Source organism: Denticeps clupeoides, chromosome 4, assembly GCF_900700375.1.
Source record: "Denticeps clupeoides chromosome 4, fDenClu1.1, whole genome shotgun sequence".
In the NCBI taxonomy this organism is placed as follows: domain Eukaryota; kingdom Metazoa; phylum Chordata; class Actinopteri; order Clupeiformes; family Denticipitidae; genus Denticeps; species Denticeps clupeoides.
Window position 1 is genome coordinate 26,931,600 of NC_041710.1, and position 21,240 is coordinate 26,952,839.

The 21,240-nt window shown below is 46.4% G+C and overlaps 1 protein-coding gene across 11 annotated transcripts in view; it reads right to left on the reverse strand.

The window, feature by feature from the left end:
* adgrl3.1 (adhesion G protein-coupled receptor L3.1) overlaps positions 1-21,240 on the reverse strand; it is a 111,724-nt gene that overhangs the window by 76,965 nt on the left and 13,519 nt on the right. For all 11 annotated transcript variants that reach the window (XM_028975557.1, XM_028975558.1, XM_028975551.1 and 8 more), the window contains exons 3-4: positions 4,005-4,150; positions 213-426 (exon numbers count right to left, since the gene is read on the reverse strand). In XM_028975557.1, coding sequence (XP_028831390.1) covers positions 213-426; positions 4,005-4,131 — 341 coding nt within the window. In that variant the 5' untranslated portion in view covers positions 4,132-4,150. The remainder of the gene's footprint in view (positions 1-212; positions 427-4,004; positions 4,151-21,240) is intronic.

Here is a 21,240-nt window from a genome sequence, read left to right on the forward strand (position 1 = left end):
TCCAGACACACACAGGTTGGGGGACATGGAGCTTAACTGGCTCTACTGTGTTTGCGTCCACCCAGCTAAGGTGTCTGCCTCGTGCTTGAGGATTACTGGGACGGGCTCCAGCTCCCGCACAACCCTGACCTGCATAAACAGGTTTAGGAAATGCATGGATGGGTGGACTAATTGTCATGTATGTGTATGTCTTCGCGCGGGTGTGTTTGCACCTGAGGGACATGATCTTGTACGCATCAGGTAGGTAGCAGCGAGTGTTTTCCATCTGGGCGGGGTCCGAGTCGCAGATCTTGTCATCTGTGCGTCCAAAGTTGGCACTCTCGATCATGATGACATCAGTGCCAGGGCAGCGTAACTCGATTGGGTAACCCTCACAGGACAGCTCCCTCCTGACCACGGCCATGGGGATGGGCGCACGACTCAGCACTGCAGGCAGAGAAAGAGGGACATTAAGTGACATGACGGAACATTTATCTTCTTACATAATTATCATGCCACAGGATGGTTGGTGAGCATCAAACATAAATTAAATATATGATATGACCTTGAGTCAACAAATCTCAGACCAACTGAACACAAACAAGAGATTCTGGAGCTTTGCCTCTGACAGTGACTCCACCAACATGGACAAAAGGAACCAGAAAAATCCCTCCATCCATCCACTGGAGCAACTGAGAGACTAGATAATCTGTGTAAAGGCTCACTGAAGCTGTTCTAGCAGCACCATCCTAGCACACTTTTAATATTTTTCTGTCTCATTTTGAGTTGTCTAAGACTCTAAGCATGAGCTTAAGGTAAAAAAAAAAGCCGGATTTAATACCCAGACATCTTTGCATGCGCTACATGCCTATCTTCAGTGCCCGGCGGGTGTGGCCGGACATGTCCACAGTAGGCATAAACTTGTTTTCTTTTTACAAAGTGGACCAGACATAGAGAAATAATGGTGATAGGGTATATACATATCTACACCTTCCGCACAATAAAAACACATTTAATGCCGCACTTCAGTGGCACTCAAAGCAGTGTTGCCATGGTAACCTGGCTCCTCTTCCCCGCGTGACGTCGTGCAGTCACTGACAGAGATGCATGTGTGTAGGGAACAGGCACACGTATGTGTGTGTGTGTGTGCGCGCTGGAGTTTTATATAGCTCTTGAGGTTATAAAGGATTAGAATGGTACTTCATTCAAAGACTTGTTCTGCCATTTGTTCTATTCCTCTCTCACCCCGCAGCACCCCACATTCAACTAAAGACATATTCCGTACAGGAAGTGACATGCGTGAATGAGGGAAGCTTCCCAATGGGAGCAATTACAGAGCAGAGTAATTGTGTGGTTTGTGTTTAGTTTCACTGTTCAGATTAAAACCTATTTTAGGTTTATTCATCTGAGCATTGTACATGTCACTGCCACGAATTTTCATTGCGACAGGGGAAAAAGGGCTAAAATGAGACTTCTTTTAATTGACGGAAATTGTCTTTGTAACTACAATCATGGTGACAGTCATAATTTAGGTGAAAGAACACGTGATGCAATGTGCAATGGGATTTTAATAAGCTTAACATACGTTTTAATAATGTCAACCACGCACAGGTATTTGCATTTGCCTTTCTTGATATGTGTGATGTGTGTATGTGGCTTCCAAATAACTGAATGAATGGGTACCGCTGTCCAGGGGGGCACTGGCGGTCGCCGCGGCACTTTGCTGTGAGCTGCAGCTGACATACTGTGCCATTTAAAAGCAGTGATTAATGTATAAGGCCACCTCACAGACCACAGCGTCACTCAATAAAGCCGCCTTACAGGCAGTCAGCAGCGCCGGCGGCCATTTACATAAACGCCCCGCTCCTAAAGCTCGCTTTACAGAGCCACTTGTGCTCGATTTAATATGATATACAGGTGTCCTCTAGTGATTAGACTGGATAGCTGATGGAGAAGGGGGCAAAATGCATGGACCGGGTTCATATATCCGACCTGCGGGTCGATTAGAAAGCAATGGACAAAGAGAACGAGGGACAAAGGGGAAGAAAAGAAAAAACACTGCAACAAAGACCAAATGACTATCACTGTTCACCTCAAATGCCTCTCCATGGCAGAAATCCCACGACCCCGCACCTACTCTCCCATCTCACACTCCACTGCACTAAAGGCCATCTCAAGAGTCTCTCCGTGACCCCCACCCCAAACACCCCCACCCACCTCATCCGTCTGCTCTCCCTCTCCGTCTAGACGTCTATTTTTTACGACACACTGCATATTGATCGGCCGGCTCTGACACCCTCCCCGATGCTTTGTTCAGATTTACTCTTCATATCGAATGCCCCATAAAACCAGATGTACGTCTTAAATGCGGGAGGCCTCGCGCTGTGATGGGCTAATTTCTATTGGCAGCTGCGGAGTTCCTTCCAGGATCTTTTTATTTTTGGCCAAGGGATTCATGTAAAAACTTGCGAACACCCTGAGAGCGAGTGAGGAGTTTAACCAGGAGGAGCATATTGTTGTTCTCACACATGCATTCCCTATAGGAATTCTGGGATTGTTCCATATCCCATTAACCCCATATCACCATATGAATCAGCAGGCCCAAGCAGCCCCTCTTTATTACCCACTAATTACATTTTATTAACACAGCAACAACATGAAACAAAGACCTGGAATGGGTGTCTAGGGTCATAGAGGTGTCCATTACTGATGAGCCCCTGTCCCAAGAATTATTACAACCTTTCAGCCTATTTGTGGGGTGATCCACCAAAAACAACAGCTTTTGCACAAATAATGAAAAACAAGCCATTCATTAAAAGCCCATGCATACACCAAAGTCTGCTGCTTATGAGCTGTTAACGTGCTGTTTATGTGTGTGTGTGTAAAGATAGCCGTGATAGGATATCTCCATCCTCTCACAGCTCTTCCTCTGGTTGCTTCATGCTGAGACGCTTCTTTCCTGGTGCTTAAATAAGACCACTGATGAGCTATTAGTGGGCTTAAGCCCTAATGGGACAACATCTCCAGCAGACAGCTTCAAAGACGCCACAGAAACTCGCTGGTCTAACTGGAAAGAGTCCTGCTGTGTGTGTGCGTGCATGTGTGAGCTAACGGGAAGCAAGGCCATTCAAGTTGTCTAAAGCAAAATGACCAAACATGACACATAGTAGAGCTGTAGGAGGGCTGCTTTTCTTTTTTTAAATAAAATGAGCTGAACTACTTCGTTAGCATTTTTGAACAACCAATTCCCTTGGGCAAAAGCCCAGGGAAAAGTTATTAAAAAATATATGACTTCAAAAATAGTAAAATGGACCAATTATTTGCTGACACTGGATTACACCAAATGACACAAACATTCCACAGCGTGTGAAGATATATGATTATGATAATAATTTTTTGGCGTGTCAGATGTAAAATGTTAATTTTGTTTACCTAATTAAACAATGTACCTTGGATGAAATGTAGGAAATACTCTAAAAGTTATTTACTAATGATTAATTGTATAAATCTTTATTTCTAAATTAAAACGAGTAAACCATTAGTTCTGCACTAGTGCTATGCTCTAAAAAATCGAAATGAACCCTATAATGTGTCTTTTTTCCAATATAGCACAAAAGCTAACAAATCAGTGCGGATGCACACAGTTAATACATGAAGAAAAGGCTTCTGTCAGACGGTGGTTTCATCATCTGGTCAATATGAGGACATCATGCTGCCTTTTCTAATGAGCACAGTTCTGTCTAGACGCTGAAATCGGAGATATTTTTTTCTGATAGACAGGATGGAGACATGAGTTTCATTTCTGTCTGTTAAAATGGGACAGTGAGATTTCAAACACACGACAAAGGTATATTATGTGGGTATTATTTCACTTTATTGAGGAGTTCACCTGATCAGTGTCATTTCTTCAATATAATTAAAAATAGAAACGATTTTCCTGTAGTTTTCTGTTTCCTTTACTTGCACAAAAAGGCATTTTAGTTTAATTATTTTCAGCAAGTGTGCGAACCAGCCGGTGTTCTTACCTAGAGTCACTGGGGTGAAGAGAGCGAAGAGGAACAACAGGCGTGTTGACCACATGACAGCCATGGACGACATCGCCGACGCTGCTGATTGGTTGGAGGAATTCCTCATACGCCTCGGACGTGACATGAGTTTCCCTCTTGCACACCTGCAAACAGAGAATGACCACACATTAGATGTGCATGTTATCTGTGTGTGTGTGTGTGTGTGTGTGTGAGTTTTGGACATGCTTGTTTCTGCACTTTGGTCTGGAGTCCTGCAGCGATGAAGTATGCAGGGAGAACTGAGACTGATGGGAAATCTATCTGCTGTTATGAAACCTATTGATTTCTCTTTGTCTCTTTGCCTGTGTGTTTGTGTGTGTGTGTGTGTGTGTGTGTGTGTGTGTTTGAAAAAGAAAAAGAGGGAGAAAAACAAAGATCATAAGAAAGAGAGACATTTTGTGGAGAGTTATGGCGGGTGAGCACCGCTTAAGATTGACAATACCTAATCCACCATGTAAATGCACACAGTGGACCATCTCGTGCCTTCCATTCTAATACTCTTCAGCCTGAGCGACCATCACTGAGCTGAGCGTGTCCCAAGCCTCCCCAACCACACTCCTCCATTAACCACACTTCTTCACCAAGCCCAAAACTCTTCCCCATTAAAGCCCCTGCATAAGCACTGTGATTGATGGCTCCTTAATACAGGGAGACAGTCTGCATTTGTCCAGCTGTCCCCCATATGGACATACTATGGACATATGGATATATTGTCCAAATACCAGTAATCTGTCAAGTACTTCATGCAAATTCAGTGTGGGTGTGTTTTCAACATTCTGGCATATTGAGCACAGAGGTTCTTTTGGACCAGTCAGCTTGTCCATTAATGCATTTATAAGGCTTGCATGGTCTTGTTGTAACCATGTGCTTCAGTTAATGGCTTAATTAGTCAATTATCTCGCATCAAAAAAATGTTAATTTTACAAGTTGCATTTGCCTAGGGCTGGAGGGAACCTGGAAGGCTCATTTAAGAACAATTCTTCTTTATCGACCCGACGTGTACAGGCGCAGGCACATCACCTGTATTATACGGAATTGCATTCTGCAGTGCTGGACCATGTTGTGCAGATTGTGCGGCAGAACATTTCACCATATTTCACCAGCACATCTACACACACACACACACACACACACATAATCCAGAATGTAACATTGCTTTCGCATCCTTTTCCCTTCACAAAACTCCCCCGTGATCATTTGATGTATTGATTATGGTGAGGTAGAGCACTGAAACAAGACATTTGGGACATTTTAAGCTATAATTTTATTTTAGTTCAGTTAGCTCTGAACAGGCAATTTATACTTTTTAAAAAATTATATTTCTTACTTTTTAACCTAAAAAATGTACAAGAATGATGATTGGCACCTGAACCGAAATGGCTTTTTTGTGTATATTTTGTTAAAAAAAAACGCCTCAGTCTCTAAAGCAATGGCGTTCCGTCCTAAAAACGGGCTAATTACTGTTACTTTTCCCCCTCTGAGCATCTCAGCAAGTGCACTGATTGAACAATACAATCACACATTAGACACACACAGCAGCTGATAATTTAATCTAAAATAACATTTCCCCCCGCTTTCATGTTCCATCATGTCACGGTTGTGTTCGTGTCCATGTGCCTCCGTGGTGGTCCGCGTTTTCAGGGACTCCCAGCGATTCAGGCGCCGCACCCAACGCCCCCCGCCCCGCCCGGTAATGACTATATGTATCCGCATGTATCTGTGTGGCCAAGTTTAACGAGGTCCCTTAACGAGCTGCTGTCAGGGTCTCCTCATCAGGGGACTCTCCTCATCCCTAATGGCACGGTGGCACGCTGCGCTGCCATGTCAACGCCGCTTTCCCTCTCGTCTGTCTCCGCCGTTCTTTATCTCCTTTACAGCAGATTTCGCTCTCTCTCCGCTCCCATCCCACCTCTCTATCTCTGCGCCACACACACACACACACACACACACACACACGCACAAGCACACACAGAAAATGATGGCATTTTCTGTCAAAGTTGCACTTGGACGTCAAACGCTGAATGCATCGGAAATTACTGCCCCCTTAAATTTTCAGCGCTGCACTTGCAAAAGCACCCAAACACCACCACCTCCGTATAGCACCACCACCACATATACTTACAGGTCGGCGGTGGAGAAATTCACTCTGCTTACTCAAAGTCTCCACCACTATCAAAAATGCCAAATTGTGATAGATTATTTCTTCTGAGGAAGAGACTGGAGGTTCTATCACCAGGAGTGCAGATGTTGGTCTGTCAGGCTGTGATGCCGAAAACCGCACTGAGATACCTGAGCTGTATATTTTAACTAATTTGTCAATCGTCAGTATGTTTCATTTTCTAAATACCAAAGCCATGCTTCATTTACATCCCACTGTGATAAACTGCGCCACCGTATACTGAAAGACTGAATAACTGCTTGGCAAAAATGAACGAAGGCAAAGCATTCATTTTCATTTGTCCTTCTGCTCGCTATTCATTGTGAGTTGGAGGCAATAAAACGATCATAAAAGCACACAAGTAAGCAGCTGCTTATGAACGTAAGCAGGAAACTTATTACTCTCTCCGTATGCCGCACATGAATTACCTGTGCAGACGGTAAACCCTGCAGCGTTATTCTGTAAACACGGGGCCACGACTGAGTGGTTTTTTTTTTTAAAAAGGAACATTATTATAACTGTTAAAAGAAACACACCTCTGGACCCCACTAAATGGCCACCAGCTACTGAACGATGTTTTCAGGCTAGAAGACTTCATGAACACATCCAGATGAAAGAATGTTCTGCACTACTGGTGGGAGCCACAGACCGACTGGCAATGCAGCCACAATGGTAATACAAGATTGGAGATAATGAATGTACTGTACAAGGAATTATATGCGAGAAAAGCTATTTTGTCAGGAGTAACCCAGTGTTTCAATACTGTAGAGGTCTCGTAACCCACCGCCTTTTTGCACTAATGCATAAATCAGAAGTCAATAAGCACATGTGCATCCACACCTAAAACACAAGAATGTTGTGTGTTTTAGCGCATTTTTGAATATGCTGAAAAACTACTTTGAGCTTGTTACATGTTACATGTTACATGCAATGGAATTAAATAATGAAAAAAAGTAGTGTGAAGTGTTTCTCATCCCCATTGGCAATAAAAATAATTCAAGTTTGTCTTCTGCGTGGTACAGAAATAATACCACTTCTCCTCTCCAAAATAACTAGTAACTAGCACATCTATTACAGGGCTTTGAAAACAGGGCTCACTGCACCATAACGCGGACCAAACTCTGTTTTGCGGAGTGTGTGGCATCATCATCGGCCCTCATTAATATAGCTGAAAATGGCAGGGTAATTAAAGTGCTTCCTTGGGCACCGGGAATGAAAACACAAGATACAAGTCCAACTCGGTGTCGCAGAAAAATCAGTCACCCAGCGATAAAAATACATTAGATGTGAGGGGAGCTTAAATAAAAGATAGATGTGGATTAGTCGTCCCTCCGGCAGCGTTCTGGAGTTTGGGAGTGAACGAGAAAGTAACAGATCTTAGATAGTATTAAATCAAGGACTTAAAAAGCAGCAGAATGGAAAGCACCAGCCATCTTCAACCCAGTTATCGGCTTGCATTTAAACGCTGACCCCTCCCTCATACACGAGCACACATGTTCTGCTCTTAAGGTGCACTGTGTAAGATTTAAATAAACTGATATTATCACAACAAGTAGCAGAAATAGGAGTTTAGGGTGTACTACATACAACGTATTACGCTGCAGAGTTCGTTCCTGGAGTAGCATGCTAGCGTAATACCACTCTGCACCACAGGAGGCAATAGTGAGAACACCAACCAGTTTGCCCAAACATTTCTAATCCTTTTATCTGTATTTATTTCATCTCCGGAACTATTTAACTGAGTTCTTTCGTTTTTAAAAACATTTTTAATTGCTGAGATGGAAAGTCGCTTCTTATCGGGTCATCACTTCTGTTTCTAATCAATACTTGTGTGAAAAGCATTGTTATTAGCCAAGTCATGACCTGATGCACCCTCGATAAAACTCAAGAATCAACAGTACCTCCATGTATACAACCATTCCAGAGCATGATGTGCATCTGTGCATGTTGTTTCTTGCGATCGGGTAGGACAGTTTATAGAAAAAGGGATGTAAATCCAGCAGGTGGTAAAATCTGATGAATGCCACCTTTAAAGTGAACGCTACAAATTGTCACATATATGTTTGTATACAAAACTTTTAATTATTTGTGGTTTAAATAATTGTCTTTTTGTGCTCCGACTGATGAGCCCATCACAGCGCCTCACTTGCATCAGATGTTTGCATGCTGCAGTGTGTCGGCACATTTACAGTATGACAGGGGCCATTCGTCCGTTATTGACAGCACCAATAATGTCCTCATTTAAAAACAAAACTGAAAAGGAGCCTCTTTTCCCCACGTTAACGTAATTCTTCTGCAGAGGCTGTGACGCTCTCCATAAAAGCGGCTCCATGGCGGGGTGCAGCGTCTCCGCTTGTCAATCAAAACAAGCATCAGCCTCTTATATTACCAACAGGGCATCCCCCATTCACTAGGGCACTATTATCTGAATTCAGTGGCCATTAGCGAGCCTGAGAGAAAATAAAAGTGGACAAATTGGCTCCAAGTTGGCTGCTGCCCTCGGTGGCTGATCTCGGGTCAGTATTCTGTGTCTTTTTCTGTCTATTAAAATGGAAACAATGGATACTGATCTTGGATCAGCAGTTAACTGCACCATGTCAAAACTTGATTACTGAAGATCAAGGATCATGTTGCTGCTTGATTTAACACACAATGGGCTCTCCTGTTTGCCGTGTCGCTAAGTCTGACTTTATGTTATTATGGGATGTTTTCTCAATGTGAGTTTAGTGAATGACAAGCAGCCTCGGTGCTGCAAGGCCTGGAGCCCAAAATGGCTTCCTCACCACTCTGTAAACAAGAGGAGATGGAGACATCTCTCTCATATTCCTCCTGTCTCACTTCTCCTCTTTCATCTCACTTTCCCAGTTTTTTCCCTCGGTCTCGCTTTTCCCCCATTTTCTCCCCGCTTCTCTCTTTCCCTCGTCATTGTGCTTTTACCATCTACCTTCCTTTGTCCATTTTCTTCTCTTTTTAAAACCCTGTCCCTACACTCATTTCCATGCCCTCCCACCCAATCCGTCTCCTTCCCGTCTGTCCTTGCTCATCTAGACACGGCTCACTTGCTCAGCAGCGAATCCGTCTGAACTTTGCTGAAGTTGAATCCATTTTGCCTGGTGTTTGTGTGTTTGTCTCTCTCTAGACTTCATTTACAGCAGACAGGTGTGGGTTTTCGGTAAAAAAAAAATAAAAAAATCTATTTCTCAGTGTCAAGCGCGCTGTTACTCATTAGCACCAAGCCTTGTGAGGAACTCCTTATTTAGTGCCATTTCTCGCCGTACTCGATCCCACGTTAATAATACTATCTAAGGCCCTCTGAGCCAGGGAGACGGCAGCGCGCGTAGAGATAAGACAGCCTGGTTTATTAACATCTAATTCAGAGACACACATCACCTAGAGCTCGGCAGTGCGGAGAAAACGTTATTGCCTTAAACATTTCTCTGCTTTTCACTTTAATGATATTAATCACCGGAACACGCTGCCCCGTGCAATTAATATGCAGAAACAATAAGCATGTGACAGCCAGCTCGGGAACTTCATAATATTTATGGAGGAAATGAGAAATATGATGTTCAGATGACTGATGCTTTTGCTGAAGAAAAATACTGCAATTGATTGTTCATAACTAGGACTGGGCCAACAACGTTCTCTGCCGATTGTAAAAAAAAATATATGATATGTCCTTAGGCTTCATTGACAAAGAACGTATGCAGCACTGTGCACTGATTTGTTTTAGAAAAGTAACAAAAACCTGTTTGAGTTTTTCCCCCCAGAATTTCCCCCGAAACCTTATTTCAACAATTGACATTTTACTGGCATTTTATTGACAACTGTTATCTCGGGGATATTTTCTGACCTCCAGCATCCGACCTTTTGCATGAGGGAATTTGAGAATGTGTTTACCGAGGTTTGAGGACCAACATAAGTCAACAATAACTAAAAAAAAAAAAAAAAAAAAAACTTTACTTAAAACCATGATTTAATTAACCATTTGAATGATTTCTACTTTCTAATAATTTCAGTGTTCAATATACAACTGTTTTTTTATTTATTTATTTAGCGTCTGAACAATTATTTATTCTACACTGACGATTCATATTTTAAGGTTAACGACTACTAAATTATATAGTTAAGCTCTCACACCACAGCCGCCTCGTGCGATTGGCAGACTCCATTTTGTCAACAGCCTTCCCTGTCACGGGGGAGGTTTACAGCAGACTCAAAAATTGAAGCAATAACCCGCGTGTGGTACGTGCGCACAACACAGGGAGATATAATATGAGCCGTTGACATTCCTGGCTGCCACGCTGCACTTTCTCTTTCTTTTTCGTAATTTTTTTCTCTCGCCTCATTCTTCCAGGCGGATTATTCGCTTCTCCCGGCTGTAAACGCACTTCTGTCACTACAGATATTTCCTTTTTTTTTACAGCCGCAGGCAGAGATGGCGAGAGAGAAAGAGAGAGCGGGAGGGATAGGGGGTAATTTAAACAGCATATGAGCAATGATACATAATGTGCATTACTGTACATAGCAGCACAATGCGGGCAGGTCCTTCTTTTGTTTTCTTTTAGTCTTGGGGGGCAAAAATTCTGCATTTCAAAAAACATGTTTTAAATGGGCAATTGGTGGGGGTGGTGGGGGGGACAATGAAATATTCACGTTTTTGCCACCAACTCAGGAATATTTCATGCCATGCCTATATTTGTCCATTTGTCTTTGACTGGAGAGTGAAGGAGCTGGAGGAAGCAGACAGAGGCGGCGAGATGCCACCAGCTCTTCACAATGAATGCGGCGGCATTCCCACTCTTCCTGGAAGTTCACTCTTCCGTGTTACACTGTGTACCCGAATCCATGCGATTAAATATTTATTCCCCATTCCTTCTGCAGTTGGCAGACTCTGCCTAGTCCGTCGCTGAATAATGCATGCCAGACAACACTGTACACATATAAAAGGAAGCACTTAACAAAGGGCTGTCCTCCTGAGGAGTGACGCGCCTCCACATGTGAGAGGCGGAAAGAGGTGGGGCATGAGAGAGCACTGGAGGATAAATCGCTGGTGGACTTGTGTCAAATAAGTGACTATTTAAAGACTTGAAAATGCATCACACTTTTATAAGCCTACTTTTACATGGCTTTACTGTGCAAATGCAACCTCATAAAACCAAACTGGACACATATTAATCTAGACCTTTACATGAATAGCACATACAGGACAATTCAATTTATAGGATAATATATAGAAACAGGGCGGGTTCTTCCAATGCTTTTATTTATGGGGGGTGTTTGCGAAGGTTACCTATACTACCCCGTCAATAATTTCTCCTTTTTTTTTGTCCTGTGATTTGTGATGTCTGTTTCATGGTGTATTGTGATCACAGAAATGGAGAGAAAAATGGAGGAGATGGACTCTGTGCTACATTTGGGCCTGTCAGGGATGTCAGTCATGCTCACTTTTTGTCATGCTCACATGTTCTCAGACCCTAAGAAAATCTGATCATATGAAAATAGGACCCACATTCACTTAAAAACAGTTTACCACATTCACTTAAACGCAAGGACCTGTGTGGCATCATGCTCATCAGGTGCCTTGACATTTTACAGTTGACCTTTATCAGAAAATAATTCAGCATTGACAGATGATCATTACAAAGGTGCTTACTAAAGCAATTACACGTGAGGGGCCATGAATGGGTGTCATGTCTGTCTATACCTTTCACAATTAAATGCACTGTATCAGCAAAAGCAACACAGGGACACCTCATAGTTACAAACACTGCTGTATAATCACAAATGACAATTGGAAGGTAGATGCAAGTGGGAAAAACATTTATTTTTCCCACAATTTCCGGCAACTCTCATCTGATTTACTCAACATGCATTGCAAATCTGCCAAGAGTGCACCTTGTATGACAGAGTTCAAAAGACTTAAATCCCATGGGAGAGGAAGAACCATTGTCGCTTTTTTCTGTTCACTGGTGAACAGAACATTTCCTGCTGCTCACATTTAAACAAATGACAAGAAGGTTGCCCACAGGATTTTAACTAATGCAAGAATAGTTACACCCAAGGCACAGAGGGGTTTTGGTATAAATGTCCATCGTATGCCTGGGCACTGTAAAAGCAAATTAGTATATGTATAATACAAGTAAATATAATGAATATAATGAAATATCAATAGATATGTCATTATTGAAATATGGCCATTCATCATAATGACCACATGTAGCTACAATGTTTTTTGCATGCTGAATCAGGGATTCATATAATAGAACTTCAGTTGAATCTTCATGAGCTAATATTGAATCTAAAATGTTATATATTAGAACATAATATATATGATATATAATAAGCAAACTGAAGGACTCTTTTGAGTTTTGGACAACCTCTACTACGCTTCAAATAGAGACCAAATCTTGATCAGCCTCCACCCACTTCTTTCATTGACAAGATTTTTAAAATACTGCCCTGCCGATAGCCAGATGTCTTCTGGGTGGTGGACTAGATACACAGATACACGGGGGAACATAACTGAGCTTGAAAGACCCAATAGTTGCACTTCTCTACACTGCTCCGTGCCATCTCAGTGTGACCTTGCTACTAATTCAAAAATATATCGTATATACGTGCTCTGCTGTTGTGGCGTGCTAACATAACAACACAATACTGGTTTGGAGCCGTTCAAGTGGCAAAAAGCAATAGAAAGCTTCCCAGGAGAGGGAAGACTGCAGGTTTTAAAGAACAAGGACACGCAATTGTGCCAGTGTGTCCCATTAAGTTACTCTCCCCTATATCCACCTACAGAACAGACAGTCCTAAAGGGTGTAGTTAAGCTCGGGATGCTTGATACCTGCTATCATGCTGCACCTAGAAACACTTTTTTTTGTTTGTTTCCACACTCTCCTACACTTTAATGTCTATCGCTTTAACTTTCCTGTCACCTTGCCCAGTATTTCAAAAGAAAATAGCAAATCTATTCTTGCTATCACCCACCTTGTACATAAATACATCTAGAGCACAGGCTTTAGTCCATGGTTGGCTGTAGACACTTTGGCAACCACCTACTACCAGATCAACACTTTCGGAACAATGGACACTTAATCGGATATCTCCTTTCTGACCTGAATATACTGCAAATAAAAATGACAAAAAAGTGAAAATAAGCTTTGTTAGTCGCACCAGTCTGGTAGCACTGGCAACAGTCATTAAAAAAATACCGCATTTGACCCCATGTGGTGTCTTTCAATTTGAACTGCTTTTGTCCTTTTCTGTTGTGTAACTTGGTTCTTTTTATTGCATGTATTTTAGCAATCAATGTTCTTTTCTTGTAACTTGTAATGCAAATTGGTCAACTTTGCTGTTTTAAATATACCATAGAAATATAATTGACACTGACAAAACACAAAAATGTTGCACCCTCTATCTGTAGTACCAATGGTACCAACTCTGTACCATTCATTCTCAGCACAGCATTAAGGCGATGTCTGCAATGTAGCCGTTGTGTTGGTAGGGCCGTATCAGGTAAAGCAGAACTCAAAGAATTTTTACACACATCTGTGCTGGCTCTAGAGTTGTCCACCATCCAACACAATCCAGACAGCAGCCAAAGCTGAAGGCCAACTAAAGTGCAAGAAGATATACTGCACATTGCCATTGGGCTGCAGTTCCTAAATCTTTTGGGCAGTGGTGGTCTAACGGGTAAGGAAGCAGGTCCATAATCAGAAGGTTCGAATCCCACTGCCCACTGCTCACCAAGGGTGATGCTTAAAAGCAGAGGACACATTTCACTGTGTCTGTCACGCCTACGGACTTACGGGGGAAGGAAGCGCAGAGGTCTGACATGCTGGGAAGGGGGTTTTATTATAACAAACAATAACGAAATACAAATAAACAATGGCGCGGTGGCCGAAAACAATTTAACGTAAATAATGAACTGAAACAAACCCGTAGGCGTGTGGCGATTGCCAGAACTCAAAACACAAAACTAAATCAGGTCAAGTTCGTGCAGCGAGTTCACGAAAATGCCAGCGACCCCGAACGGGCGGAACCTTCCGGCATTTATGGGGCGTCAGGATTAAAGTCAGGTGTGGAGGCCAGCTGCAGGCAATCCTGACAGAGCCCCCCCTCCAAGGGCTACGTCCTCGGAGCCCCAACAGTACCATCAGTGGAGGCGGCGGGGCGGACGGCGGCAACCACAGGGCTCCTGCCCTGCTGTATCCTCCCCTTGGAGGACCCGGTCCCTCGGGCTGGCTCCCCGGCGTGGTCAGGCGTGGCGGCCCCGGTCCCTCGGGCTGGCTCCCCGGCGTGGTCAGGCGTGGCGGCCCCGGTCCCTCGGGCTGGCTCCCCGGCGTGGTCAGGCGTGGCGGCCCCGGTCCCTCGGGCTGGCTCCCCGGCGTGGTCAGGCGTGGCGGCCCCGGTCCCTCGGCCTGGCTCCCCGGCGTGGTCCCGCTTGGCGGCCCCGGACCCTCGGCCTGGCTCCCCGGCGTGGTCCCGCTTGGCGGCCCCGGACCCTCGGCCTGGCTCCCCGGCGTGGTCCCGCTTGGCGGCCCCGGACCCTCGGCCTGGCTCTCCGGCGTGGTCCCGCTTGGCGGCCCCGGACCCTCGGCCTGGCTCTCCGGCGTGGTCCCGCTTGGCGGCCCCGGACCCTCGGCCTGGCTCCCCGGCGTGGTCCCGCTTGGCGGCCCCGGACCCTCGGCCTGGCTCTCCGGCGTGGTCCCGCTTGGCGGCCCCGGACCCTCGGCCTGGCTCCCCGGCGTGGTCCCGCTTGGCGGCCCCGGACCCTCGGCCTGGCTCCCCGGCGTGGTCCCGCTTGGCGGCCCCGGACCCTCGGCCTGGCTCCCCGGCGTGGTCCTGCTTGGCGGCCCCGGACCCTCGGCCTGGCTCCCCGGCGTGGTCCCGCTTGGCGGCCCCGGACCCTCGGCCTGGCTCCCCGGCGTGGTCCCGCATGACGGCCCCGGACTCCCGTACCTGCACACAATAATCAGGGCCGATCCATCTGGGTACGTGTGGGCCCTGTCTCCACATGTCCCCTCTGACACATCTTGTGTCACCCCCCTGCACCGCGCAGGGAGATTGTCCCAGAGCCTCCGGCGACTGTTCCAGGCACCCCAGGCTGGTGCCTTCTGGGACTATGCAGCCCCTCTCGCTGCCCGGCCCTGGTGCCAAGGGGGGGGCATTGCCAGACCATCCGGCTAGCCCCTTCTGCGTCCGTTGGGACAAGCAGGCCCTCTTCCTGCCTGTCCCAGCTGGGTCCTCATGCCTACCCGGGGGCTCTATGGCGCTCCACCCCTCTGGAGGCAGACGCAGGCCCATGCCTGCCCCGCCCTCCTCACTGGCTACCGGAGGACCCAGCTCCATCGCTTCCCCACCTCCCCTCCCCTCAGGAGGAGTCCCCAACCCGAACTGCACCCCCCCAAAAAATTCTTTGGGGGAGCACCCCCCCCGGCTGGACTTAGGGGTACCTTGGGGCTTGTCCACCTCGCCTTGGACCAGCACATTCGGGTCAGGAACCTCCTCCCTGGGGTTCGGCTCCGCGGCTGGGTCGCCATCTGGTGGACACAAAGAGGGGAAGTGGGGGCGACATACGGACACATATGCCACACAGACACACACAGACAGAGACAGACAGAAGAGAGGGTCGTCTGGCTCCCTCTCTGGGCTCTCCGGGACCTCCTCAGGGGGCACAGCCAGGATCTCGGGAGGAGCGACCTTCTCGTCGCCCACCAGTGCTGGGTCTTCTTGCCCCGGATCCTGACTGGCACTGGATGTGGTGGAGGGGCAGAGTTCGATCCCTGGCTCAGGCCGATCAAACTCCGCCCTCAGTCTCTGTTGGAAGTCCCGAAAACTCCTGTCTGTCTCTCCCTGCTGCCAGAGGGTTGTGCTCCAGCCCCATGCTGATCCAGTCAGACACGTGAGGATGGTAGTGATCTCGTCTGTGTCTGCTGCCCCACTGAAGGGTCCCGGGACAATTGGGCGGTCCCACACGGGGCTGGGCACGTCGCTGGAGATGGTGGTAGGTGTGTGGTGTGGAGGGGGGTGGACGTCTTCTCCAGCAGGTGTGGACACTGGTGCTGCGCTGCCATTTTGCTGGGGAACGTCCGGGCAGAGGGAAGGCGGGTCGGCGACTGGAGCAGGAATGGAGGATTCCCTGCGAGGCAGTCCCGGCAGCGCAGTTGCTGGCTGGCGACCTCCCGTCGCCCTCTTCCACCAGCTTTCCTCACACTGCTGGGAGGGACGTGGGTCTCCACGGACCTCGTGACGCTCCTGGATGGGCGCGATGGGCGGAGCCATCCCGGCACCGACTGCCCAAACGGCGTCATCCTGGTCGTCGTCCGTGTCAACCTCGTACCCCCGGAAGTCACATGGGTCCTCACGGACGCCGCGATGATCTCGGACGCGCACGCTGGGCGGAGCCATCCCGGCACCGACCGCCCACCGAAAATCCACGTCATCATCGCTTTCGTCATCCGTGTCCTCCCACCGGTGACTCCGAGGGTCGTCCACCCTGCGGACATCCTGGACCCATGGCGCGATAAGCTCCCATGGGCAGTACTCTGGCCATTCGGGCTGGAGGCTGCCCACCTCCTCGCTGGAGGAACGCCGCCGTTGTTGTTGCCGCTTCTCACCCCCCTGGAAGTGACGTGGGTCCCCACGGACCTTGCGACGATCGCAGACTGGCGCGATGGGCGGAGCCCACCTCTCGTCTCCCGTGCTCTCGTCGTCGTCCGTGTCGTCCCAGTCCACGGGGAGCCTTGCCAGCAGAGCGCAGAGTTCTTGGCTCGACATGGCGAAGATCGTGGGGGTCGCATCTTCTGCGCTCGCTGCCCACGTCACTTCCTCGCTGCTGCCGACGCCAACGTCCTCGCTCCGCCCACTCACCCGCCGACGTTGTCGCTTCCGGGTTTCGCGGAGTTTCCCGGGGGTGACGTCATCACGCGGCGCCGCGTACCACGGCTTCTCGGGGAGAAAACGCTCCACCAGAACGGGCGGCGCGTCTCTCCCCTGGTGTCCGCGTTCGCCGCGCCGCGCTGCGTCCTTCGCGGCGTTTCTTCTCCTCTGCTTTCCACCTCCGCGCTTTTGGGTGGGTCGCTGGCATTCTGTCACGCCTACGGACTTACGGGGGAAGGAAGCGCAGAGGTCTGACATACTGGGAAGGGGGTTTTATTATAACAAACAATAACGAAATACAAATAAACAATGGCGCGGTGGCCGAAAACAATTTAACGTAAATAATGAACTGAAACAAACCCGTAGGCGTGTGGCGATTGCCAGAACTCAAAACACAAAACTAAATCAGGTCAAGTTCGTGCAGAGAGTTCACGAAAATGCCAGCGACCCCGAACGGGCGGAACCTTCCGGCATTTATGGGGCGTCAGGATTAAAGTCAGGTGTGGAGGCCAGCTGCAGGCAATCCTGACAGTGTCAGAGTGTGCTGTGCTGCAGTGTTTCGCAATGACAATCACTTTGGTTTCACTTTAATAATATGACCTGAGCTGGGTTTAGTTATTTTCAAGCTGAATTTCACTGCAGCATTTCCACAGCAAACCTTGGTCATCTGAGATGTTTCATAATTACATCCTCCAGCCTCCACGACTGCAGCCTTGGTGAGCGAGCTTACTGTGAGGCATCAGGCGGCGCCTCAATAGGTAGCTACGCCGATTCCATTTGACTCCATTGCACCAAAAGGCAGATAAATGTCAGGTTCGGTGTTCAAACAAGACGAGCAGCCAGAGAGACCAAAAAAAAGCAGAGGTAAGAATCAATACTCAATCATTTAATACTCCAATCACGTCAGCCGCCCCTGGCCAACAGCAGGAACGTATCTTTTAAGAGTTGCACTCCCATAAAAGAACGGTAACATTAGCTCAGCGCAACTTAGGTGATGTTGAAGCTGGTGGACACACAAACACACATTCTCACAGAACACATATAATATGTCAAAGGCCTGTTGAGGTTCAGTATTTACTTTCACTTTTTTTTTTACACCACTTACACTTGTGGGCATTTCTGTTAACATCCCAGTAAGGATGAAATGTGGAGTAGAGCAGACCAAGAGGAAATAGCTACCTGACTTACGTACAGTACAGGCCAAACGTTTGGACACACCTTCTCATTCATTGTGTTTTCTTTATTTTCATGACCATTTACGTTGGTAGATTCTCACTGAAATCATCAAAACTATGAATGAACACATGTGGAGTTATGTACTTAACAAAAAGTGGAGACCTGGCGTCCACAGTCACCGGACCTGAACCCAATCGAGATGGTTTGGGGTGAGCTGGACTGCACAGTGAAGGCAAAGGGGCCAACAAGTGCTAAACACCTCTGGGAACTCCTTCAAGACAGTTGGAGAACCATTTCAGGTGACGACCTCTTGAAGCTCATCGAGAGAATGCCAAGAGTGTGCAAAGCAGTAATCAGAGCAAAGAAACTAGAATATAAAACATGTTTTCAGTTATTTCACCTTTTTTTGTTAAGTACATAACTCCACATGTGTTCATTCATAGTTTTGATGCCTTCAGTGAGAAACTACCAACATAAATGGTCATGAAAATAAAGAAAACACATCGAATGAGAAGATGTGTCCAAACCTTTGGCCTGTACTGTATTTTGGTTTTTGTATAACTTCTGCACTTGGTAAGTCATACGTGTGATTCATTTACGAGTCTCACTAGAAAACTCGCTTAATATTCATTTACTCACTAACAAAAGCTTGCTGGCTTTATGAGCTTGTTGCACTGACACTTGCCCGGTTACGTGATGGAATTGCTGTAAACACAACCGAAAGAGCTTAATTTTACTTGCACACAGTTGCCATGACAGGAGAAGAAGCATGTTCACCAGTGGCTAATTTTGGACAAAATTATTGGAATAAATTAACCTCCATTTTGACTGCGGCGTGACGTTGGATGCTAATTGCAGGGCACCAATGTCATAGCTAGCTAGTTATCTGCAGATTGTTGGTGGTAGCTAATTTGCTGTAGCTCAGAGAAGAGGTTCTAACAACCCAGCCAGAACCTTCTTGCGCAATTGCATTCATTTCTGGTAACGTGAAAGATGTCTTGTGAACTAAAGAAATACACTTAGCACTGAGCACAATGTGCTTCAGCAAATAATTAGTTTCAGGGTGCACGCACACAAATGCAAGCAGCTTATTGCACTTAATTTTTTGGGTATTTTATCCCCAGATTTGTTTGTTTTCCAATTTCATCGTATGGGTTATTGGACAATGATTTATTGTGGTCTCATCTTTTTTTACACCACAAAAAGCTGGCCTTTTAACAAGGGTGTGCACATTTTTCATGTCCAATGCAGGTGGAAAGTTCTTTTCTTTCAGACTCTCTTTTGTTTTTGTCACACCAGCTCTACATTAATAGAGAAACAATCCATCCAGGAATACTTATAACCTCAAATAGGCCCCTCACTCCACGATTCTGACAGAAAATAATCTCTCAGTCCCTGCGCTCGATCCAGGGAGAATGCACACTTGTGATTGTGTGTGAAAGCATACATGTTGTCACCGGCTATTCTGTGAGCGACACATAAAAGTAAGAAAAACAACTAATCGCATTCAGATTCACTGTGCTTATTTTGTATGTTTTTTAATGGGCTTAATGCTGTCAAAAGAAACAATTGGCCGTGTGTTATTGCTGTTTCCTTGGAAAGGCCTATTGTGACTCCATGACAACTTGTTCCATTATAATCTATGGGGAGCTGCTCATGTGAGGACCAGAGAGCGAGGAAGGGCATTTTAACAGTTGTGGTGCTTGATACGCTTAGTTGTAAACTCAGAAAAAACTACAAGCAGCAGGATGTCCGCTGACAAGGTCAAAGAAGGTGAAATAGAAAGAGAGACTGTTGTTATTATTAATATTGTTCACAATTTGAGAATAATTCTATTTATCACAGAATCTACAAAATTAATATAACAGAAATCATGCTCAAATTGAATATGTAATTGCAAATTATTAGAATTTTGGCTGTATCACTAGGCAGTGGTTGTCAGTATGACCCGTTATCACAATAAAGAAAATGAGAAATAAGAAAATCAGTATATTTTTCAAACATCTTCCTTTATTAATAAAGTGACTGGTAACTTCTGGCTACCTCTTTTGTGTATCCACAGTCCAGTTGTTGTCATGTAAAGTCATTATTTGCTTCTCCTGTGCTTTCATTAGTGGTCAGCTTCTGACCAAATGACAGGTGCTGGCAGGATATTTTTGGCAAGTGGACCAGTCTCTAGCCAGCAGTGACACTGATGTGTGCACGAATCCCATCAACACCTCTGTGCCTACCTTGTCCAACCAACACAGCGGCAACATCCCACCAACGCATCAGTGTCACTGCTGTGCTGTGAGTGCTTCGCTGCCTAAATAACATCTGGTCAGCCACTGAGTTGGACCGGTGTGATGTTAAGGGTCGATCGCAGAGACTCAGACCTGCACCATCAGTCTACAACGTGGCAGATTTGCCTGTACCAACTGACCATAACAATCCTCTTCCTTGCACATTCCACCCTCTTGGGTGGGATCCCTCTCTCAATTACTCCTTTTTTTCTCAGTGTGAGTTGTTTTTGTGTCCTACCTTTGGTAGGGGTCTGTTAAAGGGACTATTACAAGCCCACAAAATTAGACCCCACCCATTCTGACCTCATCTTCTGCAAACCAGAAGCCTGCTAATAGCACATTTCAGCCCTAATACATTCTCTCACTAAGCACCCCAACAGCAGGCTGCTATTGTTCACTGTCTGCTTCCATTGTTTTTGCCGGACAATGGCTCCTCCTCTGAAGACTTGGGTACATGTTGGGGAGGTGGGAGGAACACAATGGTCCAGGGGGCCTCGGTTCCGTTCACAGACAGAAGCAAGACTCTCCATGTTTCATGTGGTGGTGTGAATGCACTCGGACAATACGGGTGAGGCCAAAAGCGTGCTGAGTGAGGAGCTTAGCATATTGGGAAGCACCTGCTCCACAGCCCTCCCTCGCTTTCCATCACTTCCTGCTTTTAGGCTCCAGATTCAAGAGCAACCAGCACGTACCCTGA